Source organism: Aotus nancymaae, unplaced genomic scaffold, assembly GCF_030222135.1.
Source record: "Aotus nancymaae isolate 86718 unplaced genomic scaffold, 86718_ANA_hifiasm-v0.15.2.pri h1tg000016l, whole genome shotgun sequence".
Lineage (NCBI taxonomy): Eukaryota > Metazoa > Chordata > Mammalia > Primates > Aotidae > Aotus > Aotus nancymaae.
The window spans coordinates 18,815,697-18,830,717 of NW_026988428.1; the positions used below are offsets into that span (position 1 = coordinate 18,815,697).

Genomic DNA, 15,021 nt, shown 5'->3' on the forward strand with positions numbered 1-15,021 from the left:
AGTCCCCTGCTATTATTGTACTGCAATCTATCTCTCCCTTTAGATCTATTAATATTTGCTTTATAAATTTTCATTCTCTGGTGCTGGGTGCATATACATTTACAATTGTTACATCCTGCTGAACTTACCTGCTTATCGTTATATAATGACCCTCTTTGCCTCTTTTGGCTTGAAGTCTATTCTATGTGATGTAAGTACAGCTGACCCTTAAACAACATGGGGATTAGGGGTGCTGACATCCTGTGCAGTAAAAAATTTGCATGTAACTTCTGACTGCCCCAAAGCTTAACGACTAATAGTCCATTTTGACTGGAAGCTTTACCAGTATCATAGTCAATTAAAACATGTTTGTATTTCACAGAAAGTACAAGTTTTTCACACTTGCTGTTATAGCTGCAGCAAACAAGTTCGGAATTTCCTTTTCTCTTTTTACAGCAGTCCTTACGCTGGATTCATTTATCTTGAAATGGTGGGCAACCACAGCTGCAGATTTCAATCTACAGTACATATCAAGTAATTCAACTTTTTCTTGTAATGTCATGACTTTTCTCTGCCTATCAGGAACACTTCCAGCATCACTAGTGGTACTTACTATGCATATCATGGTGTTGTTATTCAAGGTTTATGGTACTGCACTAAAGACAATGAAAAATACACGAGAACTGTGAGAGATCACTTTTTACTGTGATACACAATTCACTGGAGAAACAAATTGCTCAAACTGAGATTTGCAACACGCAGTGTTTTAAACAAATACAACACTTGAGTTCATGGCAATGCCAACAAAAGGTGGCTATAAAATTATTACACTATATAGTATAGCTAATTTAATGTGGTTATGATTTAAAACTTCATATTTACATTAGTTTACATTTATCTTGACCATGAATAGTGCCACATATGGTCTATGTTTGTCTGCATAAGTTTTTATATAATTTTTGACTTTTATTATAGATTTGCATGTATTTTATGGTAGTAAATGAGAAACAATATATATATATTTTATGCATTCAAGATATACCTCATTTTCTTAATTTTTTGATATTTTTAGGCTACATGGTTTGTATGCAAGTTTATTCAATTGTCACAAATCTCTTTAGAAAACTGCATGTAAGTGGACCTGCAGTGGGTTTTTGCTTTTCTAGTTCCTTGAGGTATACTATTAGGTCATTTATCTCAAGTTTTTCTACTTTTCTTGATGTAGGTGCTTATTGCTATATATTTTGCTCTTAATATTTCTTTTGCTGAATTCTGTAGAGTCTGGTATGTTCAAATCTGTGTTGCTCAAGGGTACCTATAGCAATACCTATTCTTCTTTGGTTTCCATTTGAATGGAATATCTTTCTTCCATCTCTGTACTTTTGGTCTATGTGTGCTGTCTTTATAGGTGCAGTGAGCTTCCTGTAGGTGGCATATAATAGTAGTTGGGTGTTTTTTTGATCCATTTAGCTACTCTGTATCTTTTAATAATTTTGTCCATTTACTTTCAATGTTATTACTGATAGGTAAGGATTTACTACTGCCATTTTGTTACCATGAAAAAGTTAAAAAAAACTCTATACTTTTAACTCCATCACTCCTACATTTTGACTTTTTGATGTCTATTTTTTATGCCTATCTTGAACTCCTGACCTCAGGTGATCCACCTGCCAAGGCCTCCCAAAGTGATGAGCCACCGAGCCTGGCTATGCCTATCTCTAAACAAATGTTATGATTATTATTTTTGATGTCTTTTTGTCTTTATACTAGAGATATGAATTGCATGCATACCACATTTACAGTATTAAGAATCTTCTGAATTTTTGTCTGTGCACTTACTTTTACCAATGAGTTTTATATCTTGAGCTGATTTTGTTGCATGTTAGCATCCTTTTCTTTCAGATTGAAGAACTCCCTTTAGCATTTCTTGTAAGACACTTCTGGTGGTAATACATTTCTTCAGCTTCTGTTTATCTGGGAAAGTATCTCCCTTTATATTTGAAAGATAGCTTTGCTGGCCACCATATTATTGGTTGAGTTTCTTCAGCACTATGAACGTCCTCCCACTCCCTCCGGGCCTGAATTTTCTACTGAGAATTCTGTTGCCAGATGAATTAAAGCTGCTTTTCCCTTGCTGTTTTTTTGATCCTTGCTTTGTCTTTTACCTTTGAGATTTTGATTATTACATGTCTTAGAGTAGCCTTATTTGAGTTGAGTTCAAAAGTCTTTGGCCTTCCTATATCAGAGTATTTGTATTATTTCCTGAGTTTAAAAAGTTTTCTGTATTATTTCCTTGAATAAGCTCTCTATCCTTTGCACTTTTTCAAATCTCTTGTGAAGTCTGCTATAATCTGAATATTTGACCCTTCCAAACCTCATGTTGAAATGTGATCCCCAATGTTGGAGGTGGGGCCTAATGGGAAAAGTTTAGGTCATAGGGGCAGATCTTTTGTGAATGAGTTATTGCCCTCCTAGGTTGGGGGACAGTGAGTGAGTTCTTGCTCGATTAGTTTCCACAAGACCTGGTTGTTAAAAAGAGACTGACACCTCCCCTCTCTTTTGCTTCCTCTCTTGCCATGTGATTTCTGCATATGCTGTCTACTACACTTTGCCTTTTGTCATCAGTGAAAGCAGCTGAGGCCCTCCTCTCCAGAAGCCAAGGAAATATTGGGACCATTCTTCTGTATAGTCTGCATAACTGTGAGCCAAATAAACCTATTTTCTTTATATATTACTCAGCCTCAGTTATTCTTTTATAGTAACATAGAAATGAACTAAGGTAAAGGCCATGACTTAAATTTACTCTTTTGAGGTTATTTTCTAGATTCTCAAGGCATACTTCATTCTTTTGCTTTTTGCCTCTGACAGTGTATTTTCAAACAGGCTGTAAGCTACTTTCTTTCAGCACTTTGAAGATATCACTGACTTCCGGCTTCCACTGTTTATGCTAAGAATTCAGCTGTTAGACTAATTTAGTTCCTTTGTGGGTATTCTGCTTTCCACTTTCACTCCTCTCACCTCTGGCTGCTTTAAGATTTTTCCCTTTATTTTCAGCAATTTTACTCTTTTGCATCTAGAATTTGTTTTCTTTGTACTTCAGCATAACATTTGTGTACCTCCCAAATCTGAAGATTGATATCTTTTTGTCAGGATTGGAAAATTCTTAATATTGCTATTGCCCTATCCACTGTCTCATCTTCTTCTCAGACTGCAGTTAACATATACATGAAATCTAGTCCTTGTATTCCATATAGCTTTTAGTCTTTGTTTTCTACTCTTTATGTTTCTGTTTTTTGATGCATCATTATAGATATTTTCTTCTGATTTGTCTTTTAGTTCATTAATTATTTCTTTAGCTGTGTCTAAAATGCTATTAAGACTATCCATTGATTTCTTGATTTTAGTCATTTTATTGTTCAGTTCCAGAATTTTCATTTGGATTTTTTTAATGTTTTGGCTCTCTCACAAAAATATTTTATTTCAATATGCATATTGAGCATAGTTTTTAAATTAAGCTTTTAATTTTAAGAGAATTATAAAATCATATGCAGTTGTAGGACAGAATAAGGATTGGTGTACTCTTCATTTAGTTTTCTACAATGTCTCAGGATGGTCATATTCAGGATACTGATTTGGATGCAGCCAAGATACAGAACACCTCTATCACCACAAGAATCCCTCATGTTGCGGTTTTACAGCCATATCCACTTCCTGCCTACCCTACCCTCTTTTCCTAACTCAGCAACCACTATCTTGCCATTCTATAATTTCATCATTTCAAGAATGTGTATAAATAGAATCACATAGTACATAACCTTTTGGTATTGGCTTTTATTCATTCAGTATAAATCTCTGGAGATTCACTCAGGTTGTTGTGTGTATCCACAATCCTCTTTGTTTTATGCTTAGTATTTCATGGTATGGATTATTATAGTTTGCTTAAATACTCACTCACTGAAGGACGTCTGGTTTGTTTTCAGTTTGGACAACCAGGAATAAAGTTGCTATAAACATTTGCGTACAAGTTTTTTTGTAAAGATAAGTCAGTCTCTATTGATACATAAAGGACTTTGTTATTGCTGGGACTTCCAGATTCCCATGTGATCTCCACTGACACCATGATAGGGGTTACCTTGTTACTGCTGAGTGATGGTGAACTTCCTGATCCTCTACTATGCCTTCCTTGATACAAACCACCCTAGTGGGGAGAAAAAGGGGTGTCATAGTACAGCTGGGTGGGTAGGGAGTGCAGGCTTCTCACATGGTCTCTATGACACTGTGGTAGTGGTACTCGGTTATTGTTATCACAGTTGGATAAAAGTCCTAGAGTTTCCTACTCAGCCTTCTCTAATACCACTCCACAAAGGGGTTATAAGGAAGTTTCATTACAGCCTGGCAAGGATGCAAGTGTAGGTTTTTTATGTGGCCTTTGCTGGCATAGGTAAGAGTGGAGCCACAGGTTTTTCTGTTTTTATTTTGCTATAGTATGGCAATTATGCATAAAAGTTTTTCTAGGCCTGCCCACTTCCTGGTCTTCTGCCCTATTCTCTCTACTTTTTGTCTTCTTGTATTCACTTCATATATAATGTTCAGGGATTTAGTTGTACTTAGCAGCACAAATAGAGAAAAGTACATCTATCCAATATTTCCAGAGTTGAAGTCTCTCAAGTATAGTTATTTTAAGCCTTTCTCTGGCTTTCTTAAAGGTACATTTCTGTTGACTGTAGTTTATCTTGGATTTTGGTCATATTGTCTTGTTTCATCACATAGCTGATTATTTTGGATTGCTTTTGTAAGGTACTATACATATAAAAAGATTAATGATAATTTGAGGCTTAGATTTATATTATTTTTTCCAGAGGGAATTTATTTCTTGTATCCAGCTAGCAGAAGCAATAATCTGAAATACTTTAATCACAGCTTGAGATAATTCAAAATGGGGCTTTAGTCATTTTAGGACTGTTCTATTTCTAGTTCACTCTTACTCTTAACAGTATGAACCTTTAGGGACCTAACTCAATGTATGAGTGGTTTACCTGGACTGCTCCTGAGTCCTCACCAGACTATGAACTCTAACTTTGGTTTCACTAGAACTGTCTTTCTATTGAAAGCTGTGCTCACCCTTTCTGTTGACAGGTGGACAGTTGCCTATTCCAGAACTGACAGATGCTTCTCGGCAAAGTGCAGCCATAAGAGCTGGGCTTGCTTCTCTTGAAATCCCATTTCCTCTTAGATTTTTGTCCTAGAATTCTTCGCTTCTTCAATGGGTCTCTGATGTTCTCAAACCAATTAAAAACAAATTTAAACACACATACACACTCATGCATGTGCACATACCTCTGCAGCATTTTTTAGTTTCCTCAGAAGTGAAGTTAGTCCTAATTATTTAGTCTGTTATTGAAAGCAGGCTTCAATCATTCTGTTTGGTTTTCATATAAGCCATCCTGACTAGAACATAAATTGCTCCTGTGTGGAAACCATTACCTATGCATCCAGAATCCCCAGAACCTAACATGTTGTCTGTCACACAATAAGTAATTGCTGTATTAAAAAAAATAACATATACAAATCTTGATAACTAATTAGAATATGTGGTTTGATGATAAAAGTAGAATCAAATATCATTTCTAGACTTCTAATGTTTGATAATGGTCACGCCATTTCCAGAAATAATATCAAGACAAAGAATAGAATTGGTGGGAAGAGAACATTGGTTCTGGATGTAGCTGATTGATATATTTGTGAGGTACTTAAGTAAAGTTATTCAGATGAAAACGAGAAAGCGGATGTGGACTTCTAAAAAGAGGTGAGAACTAACTACATATCTCAAGATAACTATCGTATGATCCAGCAATTATACAACTGGGTATCTACACAAAGAAAAACATATTACCAAAAAAAAAAAAATCTACATTGCAGCACTGTTCACAACAGCAGTGATAGGGCATCAACTTAGATGTCCATCAGTGGAGGACTGGATAAAGAAAATGTGGTAAATACACAATGGAATACTATTAGCCATAGAAAAGAATAAAATTCTATCACAGCATCATAGATGAGTTTGGTGGACATTATGTTAAGTGAAAATCATGTCTTTTGCAGCAACATGAATGGAACTGGAGGCCATTGTCTTAAGTGAAATGAAACTCAGATACAGAGAAATACTGCATGTTCTCATAAGTGGGAGCTAAACAATGTGTACACATGGAAGCAGAGTATGGAATAATGGACACAGACTCAAAGGGTTAAGGGGAGTGGGAGGGGGGTAGATGGGAGGTTGCTTGATGAGTACAATGTGTGCTGCTCCAGTGATGGATGCACTGAAGGCCCTGACTTCCCCAAAACGCAATGTCGACGTAGCAAAATTGTACTTGTATCCCATGAGTATATACAAATAAAATAATTTGATGGCAATAAATTTTCTTTGACAAAAAAAAAGAAAAAAAAAAGAGTCGTTTGTGGTAAGGATCCTAAAAGAAAGAGGAAATATAAAGAGACAGGAGCTGCATATAAGACATGAAAGAATGGCTAGATATACCTAGGAGACGGAATAATAATTAAGACACTGTGAAGAAAACAGATGAGTGCTAGAGTAGAAAAATGAAAGCCAGAGAAGACAGAAAAATGGAAGATAATGAGGAAGATATTTTAGAGGACAAACAATGACTAACATGGTCAAGTGTGGCAGAAAGGTCCATGACGCTCAGGAATAAAAGTCTTATAAAAATAGCAGCTATCTTCTGAGTACTAATGGAAGGCAGGAATGTGGACGGTTGGAAAGTGTTGAGTTTTTAAGTGAGAAGTAAGGTTTAGAAAAGGATAGAAAAAAATTTAATGAGTTATAAGACAATAAATGAACAGATTTGAGGTCTTTAAAGGAGGCAGGTAGTACAGATTTGAGGTCTTTAAAGAAGGTGGGTAGTAAATATTTGAGTGGACATGAATTTGCACAATTTTATGGCTTTTTTCAACAAGGTTAGCATCTTGGGGTAAATATAAGAGAAGGAGGACATGAAAAATTCAGTTTTAGAGATTTTGAAGAATAAAAAAGAGAATGGTGACTGAGATACAGATTTGGGAGTTATTGACATAGAAATGATAGTTGAAAACAGTCTATGTAAGTACTTGTATTCAGTAACTTCTATCAGTAAAAAGTGGATATTTTTTCTTACAGAGAAATAATAGCTAACCTAAAAATCCCTTTTATATCTTTTAATAAATTGTAGATTGATTTTTGAGAACCTGAAAATTGCCTTATTTTAATTTGTAGAATAATCCTATAACACCAAATAACAATTAGAATCCTACAGTTCTAATTAGCAAGAGAACATTCATAAAACCTGCCAGAATTACAAATGTATGCTTGAATACAACAGTTGTTGAACCAATATTATGAAAAATTCTCCCACCCCTTACTTCTCTGTATAAATAGTGCATTATTTGGGGGGCAACGGGAACAAAACAAAACATATGCAGTGATAGCATTCTACTAGCAGAGACCTGAAGGGCTATCATAGTTGTTCATGATCAATATCTGTTCTAATTAGAATTAAGTGCTTATGCCTTACTGGAGGTGAAACATTCTAAATATAATTCTTGCTCTTATAATACCATCACTCAACTACTTATTATAACATCTAAATACTTCAAAAATTCTAAAGCACATTTTGCATAGATTACATTATCATTACAACGAGCTTTCAGGACAAGTAATGATAATTAACCTAAGATACAATTGTTTACTTGTTATTGACATTATGCTCAAAGTTTCTTCTACTAATAACAGTGACTCTGCATAAATTCACCTGAAGACTAAACGTCAGTTTACTTACAATATAACATAGTTATTCTTATTAAAATAAAATCCTCATACCATTTGGTGATGCCATAACAATCTTTAATAATATCCTGAAGAACAGCACGATAGAAGAGTGATTCAGTAGGCAGCTGAAAAAAACATAGACATATATAAGATCAAGAAACAAATAAAAAACAGAAATAAAATAAATGCCAGAATGTGAGAACCATTAGCGAATGTCAGAAACCTGACTTTGTTGCTAAACACAGAGGATGACTTTATAATTTTTCTATTTCAAGTGAAAGTGTTACCTTAGGCTAATTCTTTGTGAAAGTTAATTCTAAAAAAAAAAAAAAGAGAGAGAGGAGAAGGAACAATAAAAGAAACAGCAGTGAATAAGAAAGAAAAGTTATAATCAATGAACAATAAGTTAATGTCCAAATGGAGCCATTATCAGTTAAAAATGAAAAATACTCTCAAGACCAGCCAAGTCAGCTCTTGAGCATTTAAGAATCAGGAAGGATATGTGTGAAAAAGAAGAGAATGTAGATCTGTCTTAATGGAGGTGGAATAAAGATAATAACAGCTAGGAGTCACACCAAGAAAGAAAGATCCTACCCTAAGTAAAGAAATATAAAGATATATCTGAGGTCTGAAAGACAGCATTGGCTATCACAAAGTTGAAAAGTAGAGCCTGGGAAAGAACACAGGATAAGGGACTGCACTCTTGGCAATGCTTCACTTCTTGCAGAAATATGAGAGATGTCCTATAAAGGTTCAAAGGTTTTTGAATGGAAAGAAGGAATAGCTGAAGAGAAGGGTTCCAATGAAGTATGATTGTTTCAAAGGAGCAGAAAGTAAAATACTGCTATTTATAAAGAGCACTTCACTGCAGAATAGAAGTGCTCAAACTAAGAAACCACAAAAGTCACTAAAACCCTATCCACATCCCCACAGATCTTGATATTGACAGTACGGGACATCAAACACAAAATAATGTCAGCAGCAACAACCCAGCTTGCATGCAGTTTTTTTTTTTTTTTTTAAATGAGTAGAAATAGAAGTAGGTCAACAGTACTGAATGCTTTTAAGAAGTTAAACAAGGTAAAACTCAAAACTGTCCAATGACTGGTAAAGTTTTAAAGATATAATTCAGTGGAATGTGTATATCCATGGAGTTATCCTTTTGTAACATTTATTATCCTTTGGAGTCCAAAACTGTTATTTTCACATGTTTTCAACTAGAATAAATATGTTTGAATTCAGATGGAGTTCATAGCAAAATAAATTTTTCATGCTCAGGCAGAAAAGTTACTCTACACTCTCCCTCATTTAACATTAACTTCCCATACTGTGCTGTTGAGACTACAGCTTGGGAGCTGATGGTCAATCATTTTTCTTACATCTTCCCCTGATGGCATTGCCCTCTGAAGTCACTAGAGAACATCAGACTTGTAGACTCATAGAGCATTGTGAAAGAATACAGGTTCTACCGCTGGAAAGTGGGAATAGTGGGGTGGTGTAACAAATGTTGCAATCCCCAAATAACTGCTAAAATAATTCACTGAAGGTAGACTCATATATATGCTTGAGCACCCACACTAAAATCTGTAACTTTTCAAAGGCACAATTCTTATATAAAATCTCTTTCTGGCCAGGCGTGGTGCCTGTAATCCCAGCACTTTGGGAGGCAAAGGTGGGTGGATCACCTGAGGTCAGGAGTTCGAGACCAGCCTGCTAACATGGAGAAACCCTGTCTCTACCAAAAACACAAAAATTAGCTGGGTGTGGTGGTGGGCGCCTGTAATCCCAGCTACTCAGGAGGGTGAGGCAGGGAGAATCATTTGAACCTGGGAGGCGAAGGTTGCAGTGACCCACGATTTTGCCACTGCATTCCAGCCTGGACAAGAGTGAGACTCTGTCTCAATCAATCAATCAATCAATCAAATCTCTTTCCAAAATTGTCACAAATGTCTTCACTTGAGACAACAACTATTGATTTCAAAGCTTTCCTTTACTTAAAATTACACCAAGATATTTCATTTAGAATTTCTTAATCTCTGGATATATTTTCCATTTGCGATTTTCTCATCTTGAGTAACTCTTTTCTACAGCACCAAAATCTCTACCTTATCATCTGTCCCCCATTTCCTTAAAAATCATTTCATTTATCTCACAAAAATGCTGAAATACATTTTCATATATTAACACCTATTCTAACATTTTATTGAAATTCAAAGCCACTTTGGAAAATCTACTCTTGCATGAATTGAAATATTAGTACTATAAATGGCTTACAACGTTCTTAACTTTTTGTTTGACTAACTATAATAAGTTTAATTTTATATGAAACACCTAAAAATAGTTAAAAACTCTTCTTTCTCATGCCTTTGAACAAATTACATTAAATGGTATCAAGATTTAGAAATAAATAGTTACGTTGTTATTAAAATGATTGTAAAATACAACCAAAAAGAACAAAAAGTGCATTTTAAACAAGAGAACATAAAAAAATGGAATGCACACAAAAAAATACAACAGAACAGAGTAAGTCATCATTCCCAAGTTACTCTGAGTAAATAAGAGCTTTACAGCTGTTTCTTAAGAGAAAGGGAAGAGGTTATAAAATGCCTTCAAATGTGCATTCCTGGAATAACTAGGACCATCTATCCTGGTAAATACAGATGGGTAAGTGGGAAGTGAATCAGTATCTCCTGAACAGTCTGTGCCTGACTATTTCAAGAATAAACTAGATATGGCTCAGAGTTTATTTCACTTAAGTAATACATTAACTTACACTTTAATGCATTCTTAAAATGAGGGAGAACACAAACTGTACACCCTTAAAGCATGTGTATCACGCACGCATTTTACAGGTCTAGTGGAAAGGGCACTAAGTTGGAAGTCAGGGCTCTGCAATTAATTAAGGGAACGAGAACACACTATTAAACTTTTGCTACATATAATTCTCATGTAGGTTTAGGATAATACCCAACTGATGAGTGTAAGTATGAGCAAACACTTGTAAAATTAAAAAACACCACACTAATGCATTGGAGTATGATGATAAAAGCTCTTTCTTTTTTCCTAGACCTCTAGAAGACCATTAAGTTAATATGTAGTACAGTAGTTAAGAGCTTGAACTCCAGACTCAGATTCAAGTCTCAGTCTTTGTTACCTTACAATCTCTCATGTGTATAATGGGATAATAAGAGTACATACTATATGATGCTATGTATTTACTACCTCAATTGATGAGAAAATCTTCTAAATAGTACTTTAAACAGTACTTTTAAGCTCTGTGTCAAATTTGGCTATTATTTTCATGATCATAATTATTAATTATCTATAACAGCAACAACAGTTGACATTTATTGAACATTTACTATATGCTAGATATTGTTTTAAGCATTTTATATTTTTCATTCATTTAATCTTCACAACCCTATAGAAAGGTATTATTATTACTCCTATTTTTTTTTCCTATTTTACAGATAAAGAAATTAAGCTACAGAGAAATTATGACATGTGTCCAAGGTCATTAACTAGTAAGTAATAAAGGCATGATGCAAACCAGCAGTTTGTAACTAAAGTCCCACACACTTAAAGTCCTCAAACTCAAATGATATGCTCTAATGCTAATGCCTTCAAAAGAACCAGATTTTATCAATTTTAAGATAGGCAAAGTGACTATATTAAAAAGAAAACTACATACAAAATGCTTATCGAAGTTCCTGGTCCAGAGTAATCACTCAGTAAATACTTGTTATTAAAATTATTTTTAAAATTATACTTTACACAATTCAAATTGACATATTAATGTTCCTTAAACAAAAGCAAAAGAAAGATTTCTAAACTTTAGGTTAAATTTAAAAATTTTATGAAAGGGTTAAGAAACTGTTAAAAAATTCTTAATGTTTCCTGAACACAAGGTAAACGATAAGACAATTACATGGATACTTTGAGGATTATATTTAACTTTTATTTCTAAGTGCAAACCCATTTGGCTCTGCAGCTAATGGCTAATCAAGTCAGTAAAGAAAAAAGTTATCAAACAATCAACTGAAGTATGTGTACTGGACTGTAGTTAAAATAATGTACTGAATAATATAGATTATCTTTGCTTGAACTAAGCAGATAAAAGCCTAATTGTCAACAACAGCATTCTTTAAAAATATTTATGGTTTAGTATAATATGAAAAAATGAGAAGTTAGTATAACAGCATAATGCAGAAATTTTCCTAAAAGCTCAAAAGTTCTGAAAAGTTCATTTTGCTTTTAAAGCAAACTTACAGAAAATACACAAATTTGAATATGCATCTGGGACAAGATATTTATTAAATTCCATCAGGTTTTAAGTTCACCAGCAGGTCAAGTATGAAGAGTACTTGAGAGAAAAATTATAGTGTTCATCAGTTAAACACTCTCACTTACCCCTTGGCCAACTGCAACCCGCTCCAATGCCTTAAAGGGAAAAAAACAAAACAGACTGCTGATATATTGAGTCTTATCTTTTAAGATTTATAAACACACTGTATAAGAGTTTGTAAAACTGACATTTAGAAAGATTAATTATGTGATAACATGTAAGTTTATGCACTTAACAGTGTTAATATCATTAAAGAATGTTAACTAGTATGCTTGTGTAATTTAGAGCTAATTTATAATGGATGTGTGTCATATACACAAACACATATCCTTGAATGCCAATTCTAATTATACACAGTCCTTGAATTTCAGAAGTAATTAGAAAACAGGAAAGCAAGGAAATGACACATTCTTGACTCATTTTGAAATCCAAAACTATTATTATGCACATATACAGACACAGATATATTTACATATTTTAACATATTTTCTCATAATTTTAATAAACATATGATTTCATCTTTTAGTAAACAAAGTAACCTCGACTACAATCAAAAACCTATTTTAGAAAACTATATGTATTTTTGGTCTGTGTGATCTACAATTCACATCAAATTCACATATGATCAAGTGCCAGGTAGAAGAGAAAGTAACATGTATTGTTACAATTTTATATATACCAGTTTTTACATTTGCATTTATTTAAAATCCAAAACATTTTTTACAAAATATTTCCTAACATTTCTAATAAGTACTCATAATTCAAAATGTATGAAAGATTTGTCATAATTTAAATAAGGAACAGTCTTCTGAAAATTTGAGTTTTTAGATATAATTCTACACATATATAATTTTTAAACTAAATTTGATTTTCCAAATGTAAAATTTAATCTAAAAAATTTAAATTAGAAAATATTTCAAACACAGAAAAGTAATACATGTATAAGAGATGTGCATATACTTGCTACTCAAATTTAAAATACCCATATTTGCTTCAGTTCTTTAGATTTTTATAAATGAAACTGTTAACTTATAGCTAAATCATACACTTTTCAAATGAAAAGATAATTTACAGATCATCTTTTTATAAGAGCAATTTTTGCAGATACACAAGATCACTGACAAGTAACTTTCCTCAAGTTGCATGGCTAGTTAGCAAAAAACTGAACAACTAAAAACTTGTTCTTTGAATCCTGCTTTATTCTCATGTCCTCACACCACGTAGAGTTAGTGGGAAAAAGAGTTCACTGCATGAAAACTGGCTTCACAGAAATGGTTTGAAGAAAAAAAATGTAATTTTCCCATTTACTTGAAGAATACCTTCACTGAACATCTAGAGTCAAGTAGAATGTTACAAATACAGTAGACAGCTATTAGATAATTTTCATATTATGTTAAACAGCAATAGGTTCAGAACAGATTTATCACTGAAGATAATAAGGAGTTTTCATTTATGGTATTCCTTGTGCCAATTTCAGATTAAATTTTTGTTATAAATTTTCCTAAAGGCTGAACTGAATTTAAAAAAAAAAAAGAGTCTTTAAAAAGGTGATTTGGTGTCAATAAAAATATCATATACCCCAGGACTGCTTTTGGTATGTGTTACCGATGAGCTTAATTTAGAAATAGAAATAAGAAATTTTTATTACATAATAAGAGATAATCAGGTAGGTGGTAAAAAGTGTTTCTCAAACATTAATACTGTTCTTGAACACTGACAAAGAGGATGAAGAAAACATGTAAGTATTCATTTCATACTAGTCTGGAATAATTTAGAAGTTTTATCAGGCTTAAGTTATGCTAACAAGATCGCTCAAATTTAATTAATATTTTGTGTCTGGTTAGTATCCATAACTGTTTATTTGAAAGCATTCCCCAGAAAAGTATCTTTTTTTTTTTTTTTAAAAAAGGTTTAACTAAGAAATTGCCAAAACAATTTCTGAGTACTGTTTAAGCTTTGAATATTTGTCAAAAATGTCAGTTATGATGCAAAAGATAATAAAATAAGATATATTAAAAGATTTGTTCTTACACTTTCCAGCATTACTTTGGAATCAAAAAAATAAGTCAAGGTGGACATGGGTTGAGATGGGGCTAAGGAGTAGGGCATTCCATGGGCAGCTGACATTGGTCAGGACAAGTTAAGACCAGCATGGTCTGCTAATTCTATATTTACAGAATTTATTTTCCAAAGTCTTCTTTTTGGTTCTTTGAATGCTTAATAGAAATCATTTTTTTTATGGATACAATATATTATTTTGACTTTCTAAGGAATATTACACAGTTCTTTCCTTTTAGATCATCTACATTTCTTCCCAGTTGCTTTTTTTTTTCTTTCTTTAAAATCTAATCTCTATTTTTTTGTTGGACTTCCCTTAGATATCTATTGACTCTTGGTTTTCTGTTAGTAATTAAAATGAGGATGACATAAATCTGATTAGAAGTACTTGGCTTACAAGTGAAGACTAATAGTTGTGGGTCTCACCACAAAGGGATAGATCTATCTTGTTACACTGTAAAGTCCCTGATGCCAATATCTTGAGATCTTTTCTCTGAGGCTAGTTAAATTCACTTTAAAAAGACTATTTCAATTTATTACATCAAGGGTCTAACACTACCTACAGCATTCTGATGCTCAAGTTACCACAAGAAGAACCTGTCATTCTAACAAGACCTTGAACAAGTACTATTTACTAAAGAGTGAGAGAACAAGACAAATTTCCAGAAAAGAAAATGGGGCTACAAAAGGAAACTATTATGTTAGCATAAATACATTTCTAAGATAATTCTAGTAAATATAACTTAGAACACTGGCACACTATTTCTTATATAGCTATGTAACAAAAACATAGAAATAATGGACTCTAAAAGAATTA

The 15,021-nt window shown here is 33.3% G+C and overlaps 1 protein-coding gene across 4 annotated transcripts in view; it reads right to left on the bottom strand.

Moving 5' to 3' along the window:
* METTL25 (methyltransferase like 25) overlaps positions 1 to 15,021 on the bottom strand; it is a 114,906-nt gene that overhangs the window by 32,737 nt on the left and 67,148 nt on the right. For all 4 annotated transcript variants that reach the window (XR_010342962.1, XM_012442085.3, XM_064376923.1 and 1 more), the window contains exons 7-8: positions 12,212 to 12,241; positions 7,853 to 7,926 (exon numbers count right to left, since the gene is read on the bottom strand). Coding sequence is in view for 3 of the 4 variants with exons in the window: in XM_012442085.3 (XP_012297508.2) it covers positions 7,853 to 7,926; positions 12,212 to 12,241 (104 nt within the window). In the remaining variant the exon portion in view is untranslated. The remainder of the gene's footprint in view (positions 1 to 7,852; positions 7,927 to 12,211; positions 12,242 to 15,021) is intronic.